Consider the following 25,069-nt stretch of genomic DNA (forward strand, 5'->3'; position numbering starts at 1 on the left):
CTTGATGGAGGTTGCTTGAGGCCTACCCGGCTGAAGAGAGCGACTCCCAGGTAGACGCCAGGCCGGGTGGGGGGTCCACACAGAGCCAGAGGGGACCTGGGGAACCAGAGCGTTCCCTCTGAGCTTGTTGCCTTGGTTCTCCCAAGCCACATCCTCCCAAGCGCTCCCCCCGACCCTCTGGGGTCCTGCTCGCTGCTACCTCTCTGGTCTGCCCCACAGCTTCTCCTTTATCCCTTGAGTCACCCCTCTGTTCTCCCTGAGGGACAGAGGTGGGAGGGTTTGAGAGGGAGGTTAGGAGGAAGAAAGTCTCTGGCCTAGGTGCAAGCACTGCCTTCTGGCCTGGCTTTTGGACGCCTGACTTCTCTTAGGCAGCGCAGGGTTTGGGCTGACTTGTTTCTCCCTTGGGAATTGGGGATCTCCATGACTCCCCACCCAAGCTGTTCAGGGGCTGGGGCCCTGCTGGTCTTTCAAACCCAATAATGAGATTGGACAGGCTCGGGGCTGTTTACTTAATGTACCAGTAGCTCTGGACAAAATCGATCTTTTTGCAGGGTTTAGACCTCCCTTGGCTTCACCTCTGTAGAATGTGGGGTGTCTGGAGGTCTGTGTATCTGAAGGACACTGGGAAATGTGAGAAGATGTTTCCTCTTTAAAATTTGAAGGTCTTGTCCCCTGCACTCTCCTGCTAGTCACAGCTGCCAGTCACTGTTGTCTTATACCTGTCCCGTTGTAGCCACTTACCTGCCTAGCCCCTGAAGGCGATGAGCTTCCTGTCACTGGAAGTTCACTTCTCTGTGGCCTCACCTGTGGAAGTTCTCACAAATGCTTCTTCTCCTCTGACCCAGATCATGGCTCACGTGGACGAAGCAGCCCGCCGGTTGTCCAAAACTGGATCAACCCTCTATGCAGTGCTGGAGCTTAAGAAGGGCGCTTCACCTGAAGACGTCAAAAAGGCCTACAGGTTCAGACATCAGCCCCTTATTAAATCCTGCAATTCTCCCCCTTGAACCCTTTTCCCTCTACCTTGCTTTCTGACCCATTTTTAAATCCCCAAGCCTTCACTTTGGGGCCAGGTGGGGCCATCATCCTCTTCAGTGTGACATGGGAAGGAACGTAGACTTGGGCTGCTTGCCTCCATCCTTTGTACCACATCTCATGCATTCTTTTTTCACCATCTAGAGACCTATCCCTGTCATTCATCCTAACCCTCCCTCCTCAGCCCTTCCCATCCTCTCCCCACCCTCCTTTGGGTATTGCTTGGGTAGGAGACTGGCCTTGAAGTATCATCCAGACAAGAATCCAGGGGACCCTCAAGCAGCAGAAGTATTCAAGGAGATCAACACAGCCCACTCCGTACTGAGTGACCCTAAGAAGCGGCAAATTTACGACCGGCATGGCTCATTGGGAATATATATATACGACCACTTTGGCGAAGAAGGCGTCACATACTATTTTACGCTGAATAGTTGTTGGTTCAAGGTACACAATTCTTCCTAGTCTCTTAAGAATAAGGAAGGAGGGGCAACCCTCCTCTCTTAGGACAGCTAATCCTCCTCTCCTAGGACAAATGCTTCTGTTGTCTCATATAGCAGGTGCTGGAAGGATTGAGGGAGGGGAGCTTGAATGGAAATACACAAGAACTGCTGGATTGAAGCCATTCTTTCCCACCTTTTAGACGCTTGTCCTCCTGTGTGCTCTGCTTACCTGTTGCTGTTGCTGCTGCTGCTGCTGCTTTTGCTGTGGAGCACTTAAGCCACCACCCGAGGAAGCAGCTAAGAAAAAATATGAGCCAAATGTCCAGAATCAGCCTCCAAGGTCAGGTGAGAACCACAGGCAGGGACGGGGATAAGAGCCAGCATAGGGATGCAGGAAATGGTTGGGGGTGAAACTGTGAACTCCCAACTATGGGCATCTCAAGTCAGTACTGGGGCGAAGTGAAGAAAGAGAAGGGGATACACTTGGTTTCTGAGTTTGTTTATGCCGCACACTGACAGTTTGAATGTGATGTTGGCCTCCTATGACTGTTAAGCTTAACAAATGGGGTGGGAGTTAAGGAAAGGAATGCGGTGGGGGACTGTGCCTAGAAAAGGCAGTAGTCGAAGACAAGTTAGAGGATGCAGTTCATTGCATTTACTCAAAAGAAAGGTAAAGTGCCTGAGATTATCCCCTAAAGTGTGGGTTGACTGACGTTCACACCAGTGCCACCTAGTGATGTGAATGCATAACTGCAAGGTAACCATTTTTTCACCAGTGGACTAAAAACTTGTTACTGAATGTTTACATACATGTTTTTCAAATTCCATCACAGGACGCAGAGAACATTTTAGAGGAGGGGAAGATAATTCTAGTGACGATAATTATTAAAAGATGAAGAAGAGTGAGGTATGAAAACTGAAATGCAGCAATAATTAAAGGGTAAGAAAAGGATAGACTCTAACTTCAGATGAGTCATTAGTGGAAAGTTTATATCTTTATAGTATGGACTACAGGTATTTGTATCCTTACCTATAGGGGGTTGGCTTTAAATTCTGGGTGATCATTCGTTCCGGTTAATAAGATGCCATCTTCTTCTGCCCTTAGGTGCTGACCCAGTGAGGGTGCCTTCTGCTGCCCAGTCTGCTGGACTCGGTGAAGAGAAGAGCAAGTAGCCCTGTCCTGACACTGACCCTGATTTTCCCCTCTACTTGTAAGACTCCCATCTTCAGAAGCATCGATGGCATCCATCCCAGTGAGGATGCCATCTTTGTCCTTGATGGTATAACTGACCCTGGCCATACGAGTCACCCAGCTATTCTTCTTTTTAGCTGCAGTCCCAGTTTTAATCTGTTAGAGAGCAGCCCTCATATCCCTACCCTTATGAGGTCTTAGGCAGTGATGACAATCTTTTCCTGAGCATTCTTTTTCCTGTGCTTTCCTTGGGATTTGAGCCAATGTCAGCTGGTAGGGTCAGCCACTTGCGATATCTCCATCAGGATCCTGATAACCAAGCTGGATGGATCTTGTCCTGGAGCTGCTATACCAGCTAACCCTTCTTTGTTGCAGTTCTGTGTACCGAGAACTCTTAGTGTCAGCCACATTCCTAAGCGAGTACACCTTTCTGGCGGCTGGTCTCATCTTTTCTGGTGCCCATGCCTTTGGGATTGCCAGCCTCATTCCATACCACCATGAGACAACTCAGGAAAAGTATCAATGCATTTGAGGCTTAGGGGTAGTTATCCCACCTTTGGATTCTCCCTGGACTGCAGCTGCCAGCATAGCACCCATTAGCAGGGCGCCTGTGGGTTGACTGAAGTTCACACCTCAGTGCCTGCCTGCCTCCGTCCTTTTGACCACATCTTATGCAAGCTGATCACTATATGTTTTGTTCTTAAAACTGGGGCATGAAACGTGTGATAGGGTAAAGATTGCACTCTTACAGACCCTTTCCCCATGTGTGCCTCATCGCACTGTCTGTTTGGTATCCTCATCACACCATTTCCCGTCTACGCAGGGTCAGAGTCTAGTAACTCCTCAAACTTCTCTCTCCTGACTGGGAGAGGGGCTAAGGGATGTCAGTGAATAAAAGAGCTTTTGTCCAATCCCAATGCATATGTTGGGCCCCAAAAAGACAAATTGTGCCTGGGATATAGAAGAAGTAGGAGAAAAAGATAGAGGACCAGTGTGCACATCTGAGACCAGCCTGCCCTGGAGAGCAGGAGTCCAGGACAACTGTGGAGCTGGGGCAGAGACTTCCCAGAGCCTTGTGATGATGACTTTGTCAGTGCTCTAAAATTCCCCTGGAGACTGATTCCCCTGGTGCCCGAAATAGGTCCCTGGCATTCCGGTCCTTTCTGCCCAGCTCAGCTACTCTCAATTTCCTCACAAATTTAAAGTCCTTGGAGTGGCTCCAGTGATGTGTTCATGGACCAGAATCCCATACTTTCTCAGGGGCATGCTCATGAGGTAGTTCCAGGCCCTGGCACACCTGCCAGCTCCAGCCTCCTGGGCTTCTTTTCCTAGGGGGATATAAGAAAGGTCTGGGCAAAAACAAAAATGGGTCCAGAAGTGTTGAACCAGAGCCTCTCTCTCATCTCTGGTGCCCTTGTTCTGAATCACAGGGTTCAGAGGAAGAGGGCCAAGGTCACTGGCTAAGCCTTGGAGGCAGAAACTTTCACTAACTGTAGGTCTGGCAGGATCTTTCCTCCCACCCCGAGCCATGGATGGTGCCTCTCATACAGGCCGATTCAGATTCTGTGTCACTGCCCTGGAAGAGGGGCCCAGGCCAGAGCATGGGGGTCAGGGGCTCACAGGAGCCCCCTGAGTAAGAGCCCCTTTGCTGTCCTACCTTCCACCATAAGCGGTGAAGCTCACCCCGGCTCTTGCTCAAGGGAGTCACCCGCTCCTGAGTGAGTCAGGGTCACTCGGTGACAGCTGTGGCTCACCTTACATGAGCTAAATTGGGAGCTGGAATGTCACACACAGATGCCCCTTGTTCCCCACCCCCACGTTAAAAAATAATCTCCTCTCTGGGCAGTGAGAGACAAACAGTGCCGCCAATAGAGTGGACAAGAGTGGTTTGGGAAACAAAAGGAGAAATTTCCTGGGACAGAGCCATTCAGGGAGGGAGGGATAGAAAAAGCTACGTGTGCCTGGCTGGGGTACAGAGCAGAGACTCAAGAGAGACAGAGAAGTGTCTGAAAACAGCGATCTAAGACAAGGCAAATTGTTAGAGGAAGGGACAGAAGAGATAGCAGAGCTATTTCGGGAGTGAGCAACAGAAGGGAACACAAGAATCCGCAGAGTGTCTAAAGTAAACGAGGAAGGGTCCAGAGGCAGTGAGGGAAGGCCAGGACCAGGGTCAAGGCCAGGGTAGGCACGATTGCTGAGGGGATGAACTTCACAGTGGGTTTCAAGCCGCTGCTCGGGGATGCACACAGCATGGACAGCCTGGAGAAGCAGCTCATCTGCCCCATCTGCCTGGAGATGTTCTCCAAACCGGTGGTGATCCTGCCCTGCCAGCACAACCTGTGCCGCAAGTGTGCCAATGACGTCTTCCAGGTGGGCCGGGGCAGGGGCAGGGCCGGGTAAAGCAGTGCAGACTCGTGGGAGACTTCTCATCGGGTCAGCGCTGAGATCCCAGAAGGTGATGGGAGGAGGGTTCCATGAGGTGGGTGGTGGCTGTCCTAGCTGAAGAGCAGAAGAAGAGCCAGGGGTCCTAGCAGATCCCAAAGTAAGCGTGAGTCAGCAGCTGCTCTGCAGGCTGGCGAGTACAGCCTGTGCATGGACAGCCGCTGGGATGCTGGTATCTACAGAGGAAAGGAGACCCCCTTAGAAACTGGGAGGGAAGCGATCCTCCACCAGGCTGTGTGACAGTCTGTGCTAGACTCTGCATTCCAGTTTGGAGTTTGAGATTTCGAGAACAATATGGAAAATCTGGAGAAAATAGCAGTGAGATAATGAAACGTTAAAAAATAAACTCTGTGAGAAAGGTCCATGATGACAGTGAAACTATTTGTATTTAAAGCAAAGCTGAATGCATCCATCTCTGGGGGGGCAGAGTTAGACAGTGGGCAGGAGACTGGGAATCCTCCCCAGCTGAAGTTCACACCTGTGTCCCACCTCAGACTGGTCAGTAAAGGGACCTGCTTGTTAAAAGGGATTGAGGTCACTTAAGCAGGGAAAAGGCAGAGAATAAATTTTACTTCCCCAAAATGTAACCAGTCTTGGCTTATGTGTGGTCATGGAGCAAAGCATAGCTAGTCAAATTCACAGATATCATTTTAGCTCCTGGTTTCAAAAATAAAAGCACATATCAGAATGGTTTATATAAATGGGTTTTCTTTCTTGCCCCGTGCCCTGGTGTAGGTTCTAGTAACCTATAAAATGAACAAAGATCAGGGAGAGTGAGGGATAAAGGCACGTACACACACACACACACACACACACACACACACACACACACACATACACACCCTTGCAAATGAAGTAAAAACTCAGAATAGACCAGAGCTGGCTGGCTTAGTAGGCATGGCAGCGATAAGGAACATCATGAGCACATATTCTTCATCTGTATCAGAAATTATGAGGAAATGTGTTGAACATGTGATTTTCAACTTAACCGAGAAAATGTTTCCCTTTTAAGTTCTTTAGGGGCAGCATGTTTGGGGGAAAATAATGGGCTGGCTAATTCAGGTCATTCCACAGCTGTGCCCTGTGACCCACCCTTTGCTGTCTGCCGTCTTCACTGAACTCCATGGTCTCTCCTGCCATCTTCCCATCAAGGCTTGTTCCCATCTCCTGTTCCTCTACGTGTCCAAACCTGCCATTATTTGGCTCCAGAGAACCTCGGAGCCAGTGATTTCCCCTCTCTGGGATCTGCTTATCCCGGGCACTAAGTCATGTACCAGAGGCTATGCCTTGCCCACTATCTTGGGTTTTCCCTCGGTCTTGGTAACACTGAACATCCTTCAGGCTGAGATGCCTAGGAGGGAATGACAAAAAGATTTTGCCATCCCTTCTCATGAATTTGTAGTGAAACGTCTTTTCATTAGAGCCTGAAATATGTGAAAGCAAAACAAAGTTTTGAAAGTGAAGGTAACGTGTTCTGTAAAAAATTGGTCAGAATATTAAAGTACATGGCACACAGTGTCATTGGGAAGAGGACCCAGGGACGGTCCTCCATATGGAGGCTAGAAGATGTTCCAGTCCATCCTCTGTATCTAGACACACTGTTTTGGTTCCTTGAAGCTCTGGAATACTGATCTGGGCCCTGAGAGACCTGGGAATTGTTTGGTACAGAATATTTGGGAGAGTACATGATTCCCAGAGCTTTGGGATGGTTCTGTGCATCTGGACTACTGTGTATCTTTTAAAGGGCAGGGCACCCCTGGGCCCTCCAAGGAGAGAAGTTGAACAGCTCATTTCCTTGCTGCTTTATTTGGGGTGGCCTGGTGGGAGGCTGACCCAGTTCTTCAGCTGCACTTATGTATATACATCTCAGTAGATCTCCCTGTGAAAGATGAGCATATTTAGTTTCTTCACACGTTGCCTCCACATTTTGACAACTCTAGGCATAATCAGATTGTCTGTTTTCTAAGTATGGGGACAAGAATAGGACTTGTGGTTTCTCTCTCTTAAAACTACTTAGGAAGAACACCCTTAGAACATTGCCTAGAAAGTTAATAGGACTTAGAAAAGTGATACCAGTATATTATACACCCCCCCACACACACTTTTTTTTTTCAAACGCTATAGGAATTTATATCATGAAAAGTGAATCTTCACCTCAGGCCCTATGTAATTCCCTTCTCCAGATGGAGATAGCCATTACCAACTTTCTTGGGTATACTTCCAGAAATTTTCCATGGTCCGGTACACGTTTCTCTCTGTGTGTGTGTATACACACACGTTTAAACTAAATTCATCCTATACCTGCCTTTGTTCACTCTCTTGGCCATTGTTTCATATCCGCACATTCTGATATGCACCTTCGTTTTGGGACTTCCCTGGCGGTCCAGTGGGTAAGGCTCTGCACTTCCACTGCAGGGGGCACAGGTTCGACCCCTGGTCAGGGAACTAAGATCCCGCAGGCCTAGCGGCACAGCCAAAAAAAAAAAAAGTTAATGCACCTTCCTTTTTCATGGCTGTGTAGTGGTCCATTGTTGTAGCTGGGCCAGTCTGTTTAATCTGCGCTCTGAAACATTTAGATGATGCCCAGTGTTCTGCTGTCCTAAAAACTGCTGTGATGGGCAACAAACAAGAATTTGGAGGGATTATGATCTTATAACATCAGGTTAACAAAAGAGCCAGGAAGCAAAATTTTAAAAGTTAAAATATTTCATTGAGGTAATTCCCTGGCAGTCCAGTGGTTACGACTCCGAGCTCTCACTGCTGAGGGCCCAGGTTCAATCCCTGGTCGGGGAGCTAAGATCCCACATGCCACACAACACGGCCAAAAAAGAAAAAAAAATTTTTTTTTCATTGAAAATGTTGAACCGTATTAAGGGTTTGGGAGGAAATCATCCATAATCCCACCTCCTCCGACACAATTATTTTCATGTTTGCATATTACTTTCAAGTGCTTGTCTCATATTTTTACATAGTTGCCATCACAATTTAACTAGTTTTCTTCAGAGCTGTGATACAGCTCTCTCTCTCTCTCTCTCTCTCTCTCTCTCTGAATTTAAACAGAATAAAACACCAAAACACCACATTAACCCCCTCTAATTTCTCTCTCTCTCTTTCCCCACACTTGCACCCACTCAGCTACCAAGCATTTTGACTAGAGGAAAGCTGTCGGTGTGGGAATTTGACACAAACATCTTCCCATGTGTTTCTGAATTTGTAAACTCTATTCACTCCTAAACTACTTTAAAGCAGCCTTCGGTTTATTTTTATACCTGCTCCCACTTCACTGTGGGCACTTGTTTATGAGCTGCAACCTGTTGTAACTTAACAGGCAACCAGAAGGCCTTGTAAGAAGGTTGATCAGAAACAGCTTTTCTGGAGGGTGTCCATGTAGGGAGAGATTTACAGAGATGGGAATAGCAAGAAAGGGGCCTCCTTCTCTCATAAAGGGCAGTCTGGGAAAGAGATGACCTCTTTTACTTCATCCCGAATTCCACTTCTTTACTGGCTAATTGTTAGGACCTGCTGTCATCAAGTACAGGCCAGCTGGTGAAAACCCTACACAGCCTGTCTCCTTGGCCACTTCCACCTGCTACTGAGGGCACCAAGACATCCCCTCCCCAGCCCAGCCTTGGGCAGGTCTCCTTTTTGAGGAATTGGTTCACTGAAATTTTGTGAATTGTGTTAACCTTGTAGCAGGCTTAGGATCTTACTTTAGGGAAGAAACTGGGTTGAGTGGGAAACAAAATCATAGACAGAGACTCAGCATTCCTGGGCTCAAGTCCCACCAGCTTCTTCCTTAATTTGTCATGTGATGTAAAGCAGGCTATTTCACCTCTTCAAGCCTGTTTACACATGTATGGATGAAACGGAGGTTTTAAACTGATCTTCAACATCCTTGTAATTCTAACAATCTGATTTCACAAATTCAAGAAATATCATTATGGATTTCCATTTTTTCAGGACTTTGCATTCTGTTACTAGTGTCCTACCTTGGCTCACTCTTCTGCTTACCAGCCCTCCTTTCAGCCAGCCTCCGTTCACAAACCCCTGTGCCACACTCATTGCTAGGTTCTGTCGGGCAGAGCTAGCTCACCACCCAAAACCCCTTCTCCACCCACAGCTCAGCTTTTGCCGCCAATGCCTGTATTCTTCTAAAGCTCAGAGGAAGAGGGCCAAGGTCACCAGACCAAATGTCTGGTCTTCTGCCACCATTTTCCCAGTTTCTCCAGTGTATTCTGAGGGTCTGGCCCAGAGGATCTGCGTGGTCCACTATTCATCATTGGCCAGGCCAATAGTTCAGGGGAGGTAGCCTCCAACAACCCCCCTTACATCCTGGGCCAGTATCCGCTATCAGCATCACTCTGGATAGCCAGGAAAGTGGGAAAACATTCTGAGATAAGAATAGATTTGATAGAGAAACTGCATTCACGGAGCATCTTTCTAGATGGAACATTTCTATTGGATGCCATGGACCATTACAAAAGAAACAGAAGGCACCGTATAGCTCTTAGGCCACACAAAACCCCTGATCGTGGCCTAGAATTCCATGTATTTATTCCATTCCATTTTATCCTTCACAGTGAAGAAAGAACAGTTATTTCATGTCCTGTGGTTCTATGTGGTCATATATTTTTAAGGTCTAGATTAAGATTTTTAATAACCATTTTTACAGTGCTTTATAATTTATAGAGTACCTTCACATGTGTGATTCCATTTGAGTTAGAATCAATGTTATTTCCATTTTACAGGGGAGAACACAGGAAACAGGTTACAGTCACACAAACAAAGGGACAGAGTAGGGACATAAATCTAGGTGTTCTGTTTCCTAGAGTGATGGAATTTTCTCTACACATCACATTATTGGCCCGTGAAATTTTACTTTATGGGGCTGGCTCCCTTGTGTAAATGTAAGATTTAAGCAAAGCTATTTCTTAGTCTTGAAATAGAAAGATAAACAGAAGCAGAAGATAGCTTATGCTAACTGGATACTGGTCAGCTGAGAGATCTTTAGCCCAAGGTGGAGACTGTCAGCTATGGAGACGTATTAAGGAAGTTGCCATGCGCACCTCAGAGTGTAAAGTTCCTATTTGTGATGAGACCATCTGGGGACTCACGATCAGGGCAGGAAGTAATCTCTCTTTGTGCTATAGATCCCTTTTTAGTTTGTGAAGCCTATGGATCCTAAGGACAATGTATGTGTGTGTTTTTTTAAGAACAGGGTTTTTAAGTGCATAAAATATATATGATTATAAAGAAAAAAACAGTTGCATTAGAACACAGCATGCAGTCTCAGTGGGGGTGATATTGCTCCAACTTTATCTGTGGTATTAAAAAAAATTTATTGCAATTTTACTTTTTATTTATTTTCTGCTCTTATGTAAAACTTTATTCCCCAGCTCTGTTGAGGTATAATTGACAAAATTATATATATTTAAGGTATACAACATGATAATGTGATATATCTATACACTGTAAAATGATTACCACAATCAAGGTAGTTAACACATCCATCACCTCACCGTTTCCATGTTTGTGTGTGAGGGGTCTAGACTCTCTCAGCAGATGCCAAGTACACAACATAGTGTCATTAACTACAGTCACCATGCTGTACATCAGCTCCCGGGAACTTCATTTTATAACTGAAAGTTTGTGCCCTTTGACCAACAGCTACCCATTTCCCCACCCCGAGCCTCTGGCAACTGGCTTTCTAATCTCTGCTTCTATGAGTTTGACATTTTTAAGATTTGTGGTGTTAAAATTTAATTGCGGGGGATAGCAATTGGGGGGAAATGTCTTAAAAGGCTCTTAGAAGAGGCAGGAGTGAAAAAAAAGCTTGAGAAACGCTGGAATATAATTACCAAAATAATTAGAACATGTTTTTTGATAGAGTAATATATGTGCTTCTCGATTAACACATTAAATAATGAGATGGGGGAATTCCCTGGCGGGCCAGTGGTTAGGACTCTGCGCTTCCACTGCACAGGGCATGGGTTCGATGCCTGGTCAGGGAACTAAGATCCCACATGCCTAGCGGTGCAGCAAAAAAAAAAAAAAAAGCGAGAGAAGGAACAGTGGGCCTAATAACTACTATAGTTTAGAAGTAGTGATAAGTATAAATTGTTTTTGGAGATTTGATCAACAACTATAATGCGATATGAAAATACCCATGATTTCTGTTGGTGACAAAGTCACAGGTACTACTAAACCTACGTGGTTTGTCGCCTACCTTCATAATTGAAGAAAGTGCTCAAGTTCTGCTAGGCACGTTAGTGAAAATGAAGATGTAATTGTTTTCCCATCGAGGCTCACAGACCGCTTAAGTTGTAGTCATGGATCTTTTGGGGGCTGTGGCCCCCAGGTTAAGTTCTCCAGCATTTATTCCTCAGCTCTGTTGAGGTATAACTGACAAAATTATACATTTTGTCATACAAAATGTATACAGCATACAGCTTCCGGTGTCTCCCCAAGCATCCAGGCTTGAAATACCTGAATTGTCTTACTCCCTCCTTTCCCCACAGCCCACCCACAGCCAAGTGATTGGCCAGATTCCACCTCTGGCATCCCTAGTCTTTGCAGGATTACTGCCACTATCTGAGGGCAAGCCTGTGACCTGCACTGACTATGGCTCTTGCTTCTGATCTGTGCCTTTAGATCAGAAGCAAAAGCCATAGTCTCCTCTCCCATGTATCCAAATCACCTCTGTTGGATTAATAGTCACTCTAATTTTCTCTTGCAGTTTAGAAACCTTGCCTATAAAGTTAAGTTCAGATCTTTACCCTTGGATTCAAAGCCCTCCATGATTTTACCACAATTATTTTTAAAAAGCCCTTTTTTGGGGGCTTCCCTGGTGGCGCAGTGGTTAAGAATCCGCCTGCCAATGCAGGGAACACGGGTTCGAGCCCCGGTCCGGGAAGATCCCACATGCCGCGGAGCAACTAAGCCCGTGCGCCACAACTACTGAGCCTGCGCTCTAGAGCCCGCGAGCCACAACTACTGATCCCACGTGCCACAACTGCTGAAGCCCACACGCCTACAGCCCGTGCTCCGCAACAAGAGAAGCCACCGCAACAGCGAGTAGCCCCTGCTCGCCACAACTAGAGAAAGCCCGCGTGCAGCAACGAAGACCCAACGCAGCCAAAAAAAAAAAAAAAAAAAAAAAGCCCTTCTTGGTAAAACCTACCTTTCTAGCTCCCCCCGACCCCGCAACCCCCGCCCGTCTCAGGACTCCTCTGTCTGTAACCTAAACTCCTATAGTATCTCTGGTCTCCTGAAACTCTTTCCTAACGACCATCTCCTGCTTCCTGTCTACCCTGTCTTCAAATGGTATCTTCTTAAACACCTCCTCCCTCGAACTAACATGGTTCCTTACGGTCTCCTAAGTAGCGTTTTCACTTGTTAACTCGCCTGTCACTCTAGCGCCCCCTTTTCATTCACGGCAGGATTGAGCATTGCACTTTTTTAAAGTAAAGGTTTTTTTTTCCCCCCCAAAGTCCTTGTACAAAATTTGGAAATTATATCAAAAAAAAAAAAAAAAAAAAAAAAAGGAATCACCCACAATTCTATCACTCAATGGAAATGATTGCCAAAATGTTTAATTTTTATTTTATGTATTTTATAAAGTAATTTCATGGTCTATACAAAGATATTTGGTAAATGTAGATGACTACAAAGAAGAAATTTTAAAATCCTGTAAATCCCATCACTCATTTCAAAATTGGGATCCTACTGTCTATATAAACTTATATCCTGCTTTTTTCATGGGTCTCTCCCCATGTTAAGAACTGTTAAAGATAGTTGCATAATAATTCCTCTATAACTCATTTAATCTTTACTATTAAATAACCAGCATGTTAACTATCTGAAAAAGCAATTTTACTGTTCATTCTGGTTACAAAAATAATACAGGTGTATTATGTAAAATTTAAACCTCACAGATAATACAAATTGTAGAATGTATAAATCCATCTAAATACACTAGGGCTGTTTCAGAGGAGATGGGATTTCAGGAAGTGCCGACATCAGACAGGAAGAGGGAGATCCAGGGACAGCTAGGGACTGGCAAAAACAAGTGAGATACCGGATCACAGGAGCCAAAACTTTAAACAGAGTGGGATATGGTGGCCTGCAACGTGTGAGAGGAGAAGGTTGTTATGAAAACCAACAACTCCCTTCCCCCATACTGGGCAGTATTCTTACCATAAATATATCCATTAAGGCTCATTGCTCAGAAAACATCAGCCTTTGAAAGGAGCTAGTGCTAAGTACAAATCCTCTTTTTAGATCTGAGGAAATCTGAGCCCTGAGAGAAATTATTTTCCCAAGGTCATAAATGGCAAATCCCAAACCAGATTTTCAGATCAGTGTTACTTCCCCTATATCATCCTGCATATCATCTCTGTTAAAATATAGAGATGTTGCCAAGAATGGGTAACAATTTTATCTACATATCCAGTACAGGTGACTTTCTCAAGGTAGCCACCTAGCATTTGCAAAAGGTTTGGGATACAAGACACACAAGTTTTGATAAGGGGAGGGAGTCAGAAAAAGGTTAGAGCAAACGTCCCAAACTTCATTCTCGTTTCACCTTCCTGATGTTTGCCAAAGCTGTGTACCACCTATGCTATGCTTGAATATTTCTATTTAAAAGAACTCACATTTTTAAAAACTTTTTATTTTACAATATATTGGAGTATAGTTGATTAACAATGTTGTTCAAAAGAACTCACTTTTTTTTTTTAATAAATTTATTTATTTTTGGCTGCGTTGGGTCTTCGTTGCTTCACACGGGCTTTCTCTAGTTGCGGTGAGCAGGGGCTACTCTTCCTTGCAGTGCGCAGGCTTCTCATTGCGGTGGCTTCTCTTGCTGCGGAGCACAGGCTCTAGGCACGCGGGCTTCAGTAGTTGTGACTCAAGGGCTCAGTAGTTGTGGCACGCGGGCTCCGTAGTTGTAGCTCACAGGCTCTAGAGCGCAGGCTCAGTAGTTGTGGTGCACTGGCTTCATTGCTCCGCGGCACGTGGGATTTTCCCGGACCAGGGCTCGAACCTGTGTCCCCTGCATTGGCAGGCGGATTCTTAACCCCTGCGCCACCAGGGAAGTCCTAGAACTCACTTTTAAAGCTGAAATATTTATGATTCTAAATGACAAAATCCATGAAAAATCACCAGTTTTATAGGCTGGTTATTTTTTCTAATATGCATTGAGATAAACACATAAAAAATTTAAATATCCATCCTCCTATCACCTGAAATCTTCACACCTGTCCTCAGTATGTATGCCGTATTGGGGGAAGTACTGAGCACATGGGTAGCACAGTGAGGCCTCTAAGCAACATGCGTGTTGGGCCATAAGCTTGAGGGCCTGGAAAATGCAAAAGAAAAACTTTACTATTTTATTACCAGTCAAATTTAGCCCCAGTAACAAAGGGCATATATATACACACATATATATATGCTTCAGGGTTTAGCAAAGGAAGTGGGGCGGTGTGGAGTTGGGTGGGGGAAACATTGCCAAAGGCATCACAGAAAGGAAGGGGTGCCCTCGAGGTTAGGAGGAAAGCCAACCAGAAGTAGGATATGGCAGGAGGAGTTGAGCTGTGGAAGAGGGAGGGACTCTGGGACCCAGGGATGAACGGCAAAGCTGTGCTCAGCTGTGGCATCTGCTCCAGGGAGCAGCACCACCCTTAGGCCAAAGCGGTGCAGCCCTCCGCCTCGCCCGCCCTGTGTGCTCTCCAGCTCCCCGGAAAGGTGGTGTTCTTCAAACAAGGGATGGACGGTTGACTGCCTGAGTACTGATTGCCTCTCAGAGCCCCTGGTCCCGGGAGAATGGTCATGGTTAGCCAGTGGGATGAGCTACCACAGAAATTTCTTTGGCAGGTGGGGAAGCGGTGAAGAGGTAGAGTGCCTCGCCAGCCCACCTCAGGCCAATCCCTGAGGTCAGTCCTCATGTGGGGAGTCTGAAGTAGGACCCTTGGCCAAGATAACCCAACAAGTCCTGATTACTTTTTCTTTTCTTTTGTAATACTGTGGTAAAATCCACATAATATAAATTTACTATCTTAACCAGTCTTTTTTTAAAAATTATTTATTTATTTATTTGGCTGGGTCTTAGTTGTGGCATGTGGGATCTTTAGTTGCAGCATGTGGGATCTAGTTCCCTGACCAGGGATTGAACCCGGGCCCCCTGCATTGGAAGCGTGGAGTCTTAACCACTGGACCACCAGGGAAGTCCCTTAACCAGTCTTAAGTGTGCAGTTCAGTGGCATTAAGAACATTCACATTGTCGTTCAACCATCACCACTATCCATCTTCAGAACTTTCATCATCCCAAACCGAAACTCTGTACCCATTAAATAATAACTCCCCATTTCCCCTCCCCCAACCCCCGGCAACCACCCTTCTATTTTCTGTCTCTGTGAATTTGACTATTCTAGGTGCCTCATATAAGAGGGATTATACAGTATTTGTCCTTTTGTGACTGGCTTATTTCACTTAGCACAGCATTTTCAAGGTTGATCCATGTTGTAGCATGCAGTCCTGGTTACTTGTGTCTCTGTTATTTTCTACTAAAATCTATGTGACTTTTATCAGTATCATATATTCTACTTCTTACTGTGTCAAATGTGAATTTTCTTTCTATGTTGATAACATATTTTACTTTCCTTAATTCTGCCAGCTCACTTTTTTCTTCCAGCTTTGCTCCCTTATATCTCTTCTTTAATTAAGGAGACTATGTTTTCTTCATTTCTTTAAAAATGTTAGATTGAAATTGAATTGTTTGCTGGAGCAATTCTTCTTCCAGAGGGTTTTCTTCATCTGTCCTTTGCTCATCTTGCTTTCTTTTCCCTTTTCTTTTTGTATTATCTTGGCTTGTACCTCCTGTTAGATCTCTTCTGCTTATCACTCCTCTTTGTATAGGGGTAGCTTTATCTGGTGCTGAGGGTGAATTCTTCACTCAACCCTGTTTACCTTGGCTTCCTTCCTCTGTTCTCTTAAATGCAGACTGGCTAGCTGGATGTTGTCATTGGTTTGTAATCTCTGTTTAGCTCTTTGGCTTCTTTGGAGAACAGAGGGGTATGACCTGGATTAGTAGGCAGTTGAGTGTCCCAATTTGGTTATGTTGCCTCAGAATATTTTTCACACAGAATCTGATGAATTATCTACCGTGGGGCCATGTGAGGATCCGTCTCCCCTGAGATTTGAGCTATTTCTTCTTTTCACAGACAAGCAGATCATTCTGGTTGCCCGCTGGGCCCTCTTAGCGTTCTGTGGCAACGGGATTTTGGTTTGATGGGTCATCTTTTGTTTATTTCTGCTCAAATAACTTCAATCCACAGTTGCACAGTTGCAAAGTTGATTTTTAGGCTGTCCTCTCTTTTCTGTGTGACGGGTTGTTGTTTGGTCCTTCATGACTCTTTTACTAAAATGTTTCACCTGAGGCTCAGAGAGACAAATGTTAGCTCTGGGCATCGTTCTTCAATTGGCCTAAATTTTATTGTATCTGACAATGCAGTATAATGATTATTAGGATGGGCTCTGGGGTCCGAGTGCCTGAGTTCAAATATTGATTCCGCCACCTATTAGCTGATGACCATGTGCAAATTTATTTAACTTTTCTGGGCTACAATTTCCCACGTTTGAAATGGGGCTAATGATATGAGGATGAAATGAGTTAATACAAATAAAAGGACTTAGAGCAAAGCCTGGCATAAACTAAGTGTTCAATAGGTGTTAGCCTTGTGGTTATATTTCTTGTAGTCCAAGTTAGGGGGTAAATGTTCATTCCCTCCACCATCTTTACAAGAAATTCTTGAGGGTTAATTCAGTAATGTCTGGAAAGCCCACAGCACAGTGCTTGACACATAATAGGCCCTCAAAACATGTGTTGACTGTTAAATAATGAGTATAGAGGAAGAGTGCACTGAGAGAGGGAGGTTAGGAGAGGCTACTTAGCAGTTTGTCTTTGCTCTGGGTCAAGACTTTAGAATACGCCCGCTTTCCTCCCATTCAGACATTTACTGAGCACCTTTATATGCTTGCCACCAGCAAATCAAAGAGAAGTAAGATCCTTCCAGGAGTAAGTCTGCAGGCTTAGAGCTCTCCTAACACCATCTTGCTCACTTGGATTCTAAATATTGAAAGATTATTGTATTAAGCAAACAAAAGCCCAGTGATCTCACACTTTAACCCAGTCTTTAAACTAAACTCAACAATATTCATACAATTCCAGTTACTGAGAAGGACAGATGCACAAACACAGCCTTGAATAATCTCAAGCTAATCCGTTCTAGCTTTATGATGGGCTAAAGTGTTAACTTCTTATAATTCTAAAGAAATTGCCGGACTTCCCTGGTGGTGCAGTGACTAAGAATCCTCCCGACAATGCAGGGGACACAGGTTCGAGCCCTGGTCTGGGAAGATCCCACATGCCGCGGAGCAGCTAAGCCCGTGTGCCACAACTACTGAGCCTGCGAGCCACAACTACTGAGCCCACATGCCACAGCTACTGAAGCCCGCGCGCCTAGAGCCCGTGCTCCGCAACAAGAGAGGCCACCGCAATGAAAAGCCCATGCACCGCAACGAAGAGTAGCCCCCACTCGCCGCAACTAGAGAAAGCCCGCACGCGGCAATGAAGACCCAACGCAGCCAAAAATAAATAAATAAAATAAATTTAAAAAAAAATTCCCCCAAAATGTAATATTTATGATATGCCTGTCACTCTCCCCAAGATAAGTCACCCAATTCACAGTGGGGCCACATTTCCTGCCTTGCCTACATCTCTTGCTACCAAAGGATCAAATAAGACTCTGAACTTGGATGCCCTCTATGTGCTATAGGTGCTGCTGCACACGCATTAGGGTCCTTCTGGTTGATTTATAGCACAAGGATTTGGAGAATTTTATGGAACCCAATTGCGGGAAATACATCTGAACATACAAAGTCACAGGTGACTCTCTCTCCATTACTCTCTAGGAGTGCATGGTGTTCCAGCCAATTAGGATTAGGTTCGGCTGTAAAAGACAGAAAACCAAAAATAACAATGGCTTCAAGTAGGTAAAACTTTTTCTCTCCAGTGAAAGTATGGGTAGGCAGTCCAGGACTGCCTCATAAGAGACTCACTCCTTTTATCTTGTTGCCTTTCTCGACATGTGGCTACTTCATGGCTCAAGATGGCTGCTTCAACCTACGCCAGTCCATATTTTTTTAAAAAATTTGTTTACTTTATTTATTTATTTTTAGCTGCGTTGGGTCTTTGTTGTTGTGTGCAGGCTTTCTCTAGTTGCGGTGAGCGGGGGCTACTCTTCGTTGCGGTGCGCGTGCTTCTCATTGAGGTGGCTTCTCTTGTGGAACATGGGCTCTAGGCACACAGGCTTCAGTTGTTGTGGCACAAGGGCTCAGTAGTTGTGGCTCACGGGCTCTAGAGCGCAGGCTCAGTCGTTGTGGTACGCGGGCTTAGTTGCTCTGCGGCATGTGGGATCTTCCGGACCAGGGATGGAACCTGTGTCCCCTGCACTGGCAGGCGGATTCTTAACCCCTGCGCCACCAGGGAAGTCCTGCCAGTCCACCTTCATTCCAGCCAGCAGGAAGGAGAGAGGAGGAGGAGTAGGGCATGCCCTTCCCATCAAAGATACTTCCTAGAAATTGCACAAAACATTTCTATTTATATACCATTGGCCAGAACGCAGTCACCTGGTCACACCCAGCTGGAAGGGAGGCTTGGTCACATGGTCTTTATTCCATGTGTCTTGCTAAAAACTCAGGGGCTCTATTATTGAAGAAGAAGGGGTGAATATCGAGCAACACTAAGCAGTATTTACCAGTCTTTCATCTCTGCTGCTCTCCCCAGATTGACTGTTCCTCTTCCTTGCAGACCAGCCTTCTCTGTTCACAGTGTCTGACCCCTCACGCTGTCCACTTGCACAGATTTTGGGGTGGCCACAATGTCAGCTTTTAGCCCAACTTCACAAGTCTTTTTTCAGTTCAAAAGCTGCACATGGTCTAGTCACCTCAGCCTCTGTGACTCGATTCCAAGTTCCCAGAGAGAAAATTTGATTGGTCCTGTTGGGTCAGGTGATCACCTCCTCAATTCTGAGCCAAGCATCTGTGGCCTGGGCCGTGGCAGGGCTCTCCCTTTTAGGATGGGATGGAGCAAGTTCCCTAAGAGGTGTAAGCGGGAGGAAGTGGTGAGCAGCTCTGGTAAACCCTTCTTCTGAGATTCCTCCTGTCATAACACGCAGCCCACTGGATGTGGTTGTCAGTTTGCTCTCCCTGAGGGTAATGTGATGTACCTGTTCATGTTTTATCCCCAGAGCCTAGCAATTACCTGACACACTCAATGTTTACGGTAGAATGAATAATCCAATCTCGTCCTTAATTGTACAGAGGTTGAATGCTTGCCCAAATATGCATAGTAGGGCAGTGTTGGGGCAGCACAAGAACCCAGGACTCCTGATTCCCAGTCCCTGGAGTGATTTTCCCGAATTACCCGGCTCGATATGTCTGCCCCATTGTTCAGCACTTGTCTCCGTGCCCCTGACCGTGGCTGCAGGGAACGTCCCCCAGATGTGGCCCGTGAGAGCCCCAGGCTGGAGGACTGCAACACTCAGAGTCCATTTCCTACTTTGGCCTTCCTGCTGAGGTCAATGTCTCCCCACAGCTCCAAGCTGGGCCGCTTTGAGGAGAGCTTGCCCTAACTAGGCTTGATCAAGCTAGGCTCTGGATGCAGGGACACTCAAGGAGGTGGGCTGAGTAACAAGGCAAAGGTGGGAAAGTCTCCATGGCCACCCACCGAGAGCTGCTCTCAGAGGAGCGCCCAGCCATAGAAAAGAGCTGATGCTTCCTCTTCTCCACTCTCCTACTCCCCAGTCCCCGTGATATTCCCCCTGCCTCTTCCCAGTTCCCCCATGACTCACTGTGCCTTTCTCTCACGCTCCCCGTCCCCACAGGCCTCAAACCCTCTGTGGCAATCCCGGGGCTCCACCACTGTGTCTTCAGGAGGCCGTTTCCGCTGCCCGTCTTGCAGGCATGAGGTTGTCCTGGACCGACATGGTGTCTATGGCCTGCAGCGGAACCTGCTAGTGGAGAACATTATCGACATTTACAAGCAGGAGTCCTCCCGGTGAGCTGTTAGGCTCTCTTGTTTCTCTAAAGTGCAGGGCCTGGGACACAGCCAGGGAACCCATCAGGGCCAGAAGAGAGGAGCTGAAACGATCAACCTACCTGTTCAGTTTAGTGATGAGAGGACTGGACCTGAGAAGAGGAGGGACTTGCCCCCAGCTCGTCAGGTCACCCAGCTCAGGCAGCCTCTGATTCCTGGTTAGTGCTTCCCCCTCTTCACCTGGGGAGGGGCTGGCCGTCCACCAGCAAGGTCCTTGCCAACCCTCCATGACGTCCCGCCCCACGGGACTTCCCTGCCCTGGAATAGAAACTACTCTTGGATCTAGGTCTCCGCTACGCCATAGCTCTATTCCTCAAAGGAAGAGCCCCGTGGAAGTCACTCGCCTGCCCAGCCACAGCACCAGCTGCAGGGGCAGAGAAGGTGGCGCTGGATGGTGGAGGCTGAAGAGAAGGTGTTCATGGAGGCTCACACTCTTGCCCCCCACCCAGCCTGGCCCCTGACCCTCCTGCCACCCTGTCTGCTCCCCTCCAGGCCGCTGCATTCCAAGGCTGAGCAGCACCTCATGTGCGAGGAGCATGAAGATGAGAAGATCAATATCTACTGCCTGAGCTGTGAAGTGCCCACTTGCTCTCTCTGCAAGGTCTTCGGCGCCCACAAGGACTGTGAGGTGGCCCCACTGCCCACCATTTACAAACGCCAGAAGGTATCAAGCAGCAGAGGGAGCAGGCGTGTGGGGGTGGGGACATAGGACAGGGTCTCAAACTATAGCCTCTTACTCCACTTGGTTTCAAAGGCAGGCAGATCAGGGCTGAAGTCCCAAGTCTATGCGTGACTCAGTGTGTGACCTTGGGTAAGTCACTTGACCTCTCTGGCCCTCACGTTCCTCACTTGTAAAATGGGGATGAAAATGTTTACCCCTGAGAGCTGTAAGGATAAAATGAGAAATGGATGCAGTATGGTGGACTCTCAACACCATCTCACTGTCACACATCTAGATTCTACATAAAACATAATTTAAAAATTAAATTGGTAGACACTTAGGAAGTAAAGGAAAGCTCCAAGTGCCGGTGAGGTGGGGAGAGGAGGAGGGGAAGTGGGATGAGAACAGAACCCTGAGTGATAAGCACGGAAAAGGCAGGATTTCCCACAGGGCAAATTATTACTGAACTAGAGAGATGAGATTATGCCTCCAAACTCCTAAAAGGTGGGGGGCCTGCAGTGAGGACCCCCAAGGATCCCAGGTTAAACTGGAATCCCAGGAATCCCTAAAGTGGTCAGTTGTGCCACCTGGCTTTTGACAAAAGCAAATGCAAATTCTGCCTGGAGGAAAAACCCTCAATTTAGGCCTTGGGTTTTTCTTAGATTAAGAACAACAAAAGATTTGCTCATGATTGAAGATACACAAAGAAATTCAGATACTGGAATTACTGAAGAATGAAAAGTCACTTTGCATAAAATGCTTTAAAATGGAATTTTAAAATAAGCAATAGGGACTTCCCTGCCGGTCCAGTGGTTAAGAATCTGCCTTCCAATGCAGGGACAAGGGTTTGATCCCTGGTCAGGGAACTAGGATCCTACATGCTGTGGGGCAACTAAGCCTGCACACCACAATGAAGAGCCCGTGTACTGCAACAAAGATCCTGCATGCTGCAACAAAGGCCCGATGCAGCCAAAAATAAAGAAAGAAATAAATATTTTTAAAAAGCAATAATAGACTATCAAAAATGCAGATTTGACAAAGAACCAAATAGAGCTTTTAGAAATGAAAATATAATTGTTGAAATAAAACATTCAAAGGATGAATTAAATGACACATTTCTCTCAGGAAGAGAGGACTGGGGAATTCCCTGGTGGTCCAGTTGTTAGGACTCCACACTTTCACTGTTGAGGGCCCGCGTTCAATCCCTGGTCAGGGAACTAAGATCCCACAAGCCACGGGGCACAGCAAAAAAAAATTTTTTTTTAATTAAAAAAAAAAAAAGGTGGGGAAGAGGGGACTGAAAAAACCACTTAGAATACAGCACTGGGAGATGAGGAGGTTGAGAATGAGAAGGTCTAACATATATCTAATCAGAGTCACAGAACGAAAGAATAAAGAGAATGGAAAAGAGGCAATATTATCCTAATGGATAATCATGAAGAATTTTTCAAAATTGATGGAAGACATGAATCTACAGATAAAGCATCTAGGCCAGTGCCTGGCATTTGGTGGATATTTGGTGAATGTCTCTTCCTTTCTCATTTGGTGGTGGAGGACTTCCTCTCTCCACCTCCTTCCAGAATCCATAGAGTGTGCTTCCACACTTCTTGAATGGCTCCAAACTCTCTAGATCTCTGTCGGAGCTGCCCTGAAGATGCCCTAATGGTGGAGTGGAGGGGGCAGTCCTTTCCTGGGCAGCCTGGCCAGGGTGGGGGCGGGGCACAGCTCTTGACTAGGTCCTCCAGCCCTAAGTGCTGGCCTGTGTGTGTGGCAGAGTGAGCTCAGTGATGGCATCTCGATGCTGGTGGCAGGCAATGACCGTGTGCAAGCAGTGATCACGCAGATGGAGGAGGTGTGCCAGACCATTGAGGTAAGCCTGGGATGGGAGGGAGGGAAAGTTTCTGGACTCCTGGAGGTGGATCACAAGCAGTGGGATGTGCTTACCAGGCTGCTGGTTTGAATCCCAGCTCTGTCCCTGACTAGCTCTGTGACTTTGGTCCAGTAACTTAACTTCTCTGTGTTCAGTTTTTCTTGTTTTTAACTATATAAAGTAGTGATGAGAGAATGATATGTTAGCTACCTCATTGGATCATTTTGAGAATTAAATGAGATAATACAAGTAATATAGACAGCACTCATGAAGCTTCTTTAAAATATAGTGTTATCTGCTGAGAGAGTAGATCTTAAAAGTTCTCATCACAGGAAAAAAAAAATTTGTAATCTATGTATGGTGCTGGATGTTAACTAGACATATTGTGGTGATCATTTCACAATATATACAAATACTGAATCATCATGTTGTACACCTGAAGCTAATGTTATATGTCAATTAAACCTTAACAAAATATATATCATTATTATTACTGAAAAGATCTGGGAATCAGCAGCCCTTGGCTGGAGTTCTGTCTCTGCCACTAATTTGTGGTGTAATCGACAGGTCACTTTTCTTCTTGGCTGTCTGTGACTTCCATTAAGTCGGGAGTGGGACAAGTAGCCCCGTGCTCTCCCAGTTATGAGGTCTCATCCTTGCTTCCGGTCTTTCAGGACAACAGCCGGAGGCAGAAGCAGTTGCTAAACCAGAGGTTTGAGGCCCTGTGCGCAGTTCTGGAGGAGCGTAAGGGTGAGCTGCTGCAGGCGCTGGCCCGGAAGCAGGAGGAGAAGCTGCAGCGCGTCAGGGGCCTCATCCGCCAGTACGGAGACCACCTGGAGGCCTCCTCTAAGCTGGTGGAGTCCGCCATCCAGTCCATGGAGGAACCGCAGATGGCGCTCTATCTGCAGGTGGGCTTTGGGGGATGGTGTCAGGCTGCCTAGTGGCTGCAGTGGGGGCCTTGGCACGGGGAGACCGGGTTCAAGTCTTATCTCTGGCACCTACTTGCCCCACGGCCTTGGGCAAATCACCCCCTCTGAGTCCATTATTTCCTTAACGAATTGGGACGCGCATCCCCACCGACCCCGCAGGACTGTGTTGGGCATCAGAAATGGGACTTTGCCAGAGGTTGGCACAATGCTTACTCTCACCCTCTTTTCTTCCCTGCAGCAGGCCAAGGAGCTGATCAATAAGTGAGTAGGTGGAGTGGGAAGGGAAAGGAAGGGGCCGAGGGGGCTCCGCTGCCACCGGGAGGGGGTGAGGGTGCTGGGTGTTTCCAAATGAGCCGCTGCAGCTGCGGTTGCCGCAGGGTCGGGACAATGTCAAAGGTGGAGCTGGCTGGACGGCCGGAGCCGGGCTATGAAAGCATGGAGCAATTCACCGTGAGCGTGGAGCATGTGGCCGAAATGCTGAGGACCATCGACTTCCAGCCAGGTGAGGGAGCGAGGATGGGAGGGGGCGGCGGGCTGCTAGGACTAGGCGTCCAGACCCTCCAGGTTGGGGGTCGGGGGATGGGTGCAAGACGGCCAGAGAATCGGGGACTCCAGCTCACCCAGCCTTCCTTCCGCCCAGGCGCTTCTGGGGAGGAAGAGGATGAGGAGGTAGCGTTGGACGGGGAAGAGGGCAGCGCAGGGCCAGAGGAAGAGCGGCTGGAGGGGCCGGAAGGTGAGTGTGGGCATTGGCGGGGTCTGGCTGGTACGGCCCCTCCCCCGGCGATCTCCCTCTCTGCTGCATCAGGGATCGCTTGGGGCCCCTACTCCCAACCTCAACCAGGAGGGGTGCGCCCCCTAGCGCGCGTGCTGAAGTACAACTTTCTTTCCCACCATCCATTCCTCTTGGGGTTTGGGAGTCCGAGTTGGGTGGGGAAGTGGAGGAGAAACCCTCCTGGCTGGGGAAAGGGAGTGATCTGGGCTTCGGAGTTGCCTTGTCTCTTTGGAGCGCCCGCCCACCGAGCTTTCTTTCCCGTGGACAGGCCTGCACTGACTCGCCCCTGTTGGGGAGGCTGCGCACCCGCGGCCTGGCGCTCAGGTGGTGAAGGACCTGAGCAGGGACCACCCGCCACCCAGCTCGGAGCGCCGCCGCGGGGGAGGGGCTCAATAAAGGGCTAACGCGTCCCGACCCGCAGCTCCTTTCACTGCTCACTCTCTCAGCCTCGGCTTCGGCGACGATCGCATCACCACCCATCCCAACCTTCTCCTAATCTGGGACCACTTCGGGGGCGGAAGTGGAATGAACCCCTATTGGGCACCTCCTTGATACCAGGCACGGATTCGCAAGC

At 47.2% G+C, this 25,069-nt stretch overlaps 2 protein-coding genes and 1 non-coding gene across 3 annotated transcripts; 2 read left to right on the top strand and 1 right to left on the bottom strand.

Moving 5' to 3' along the window:
- Positions 1–848: 848 nt before the first annotated feature.
- Positions 849–2,364, top strand: DNAJC5G (DnaJ heat shock protein family (Hsp40) member C5 gamma). Its single transcript, XM_061210866.1, has 4 exons — positions 849–961; positions 1,266–1,479; positions 1,676–1,820; positions 2,309–2,364. Exons 1-4 carry the CDS (start codon positions 849–851, stop codon positions 2,362–2,364), a joined length of 528 nt encoding a protein of 175 aa, XP_061066849.1.
- Positions 2,365–4,869: 2,505 nt separating this feature from the next.
- Positions 4,870–25,047, top strand: TRIM54 (tripartite motif containing 54). Its single transcript, XM_061210867.1, has 9 exons — positions 4,870–5,037; positions 20,052–20,224; positions 20,756–20,927; positions 22,699–22,794; positions 23,469–23,702; positions 23,962–23,984; positions 24,101–24,225; positions 24,364–24,486; positions 24,917–25,047. Exons 1-9 carry the CDS (start codon positions 4,870–4,872, stop codon positions 25,045–25,047), a joined length of 1,245 nt encoding a protein of 414 aa, XP_061066850.1.
- Positions 15,260–15,332, bottom strand: TRNAW-CCA (transfer RNA tryptophan (anticodon CCA)). Its single transcript has one exon. It is a non-coding gene; the product is annotated as a tRNA-Trp (tRNA).
- Positions 25,048–25,069: the final 22 nt, after the last annotated feature.

Source organism: Eubalaena glacialis, chromosome 14, assembly GCF_028564815.1.
Source record: "Eubalaena glacialis isolate mEubGla1 chromosome 14, mEubGla1.1.hap2.+ XY, whole genome shotgun sequence".
NCBI classification, from domain to species: Eukaryota; Metazoa; Chordata; class Mammalia; order Artiodactyla; family Balaenidae; genus Eubalaena; species Eubalaena glacialis.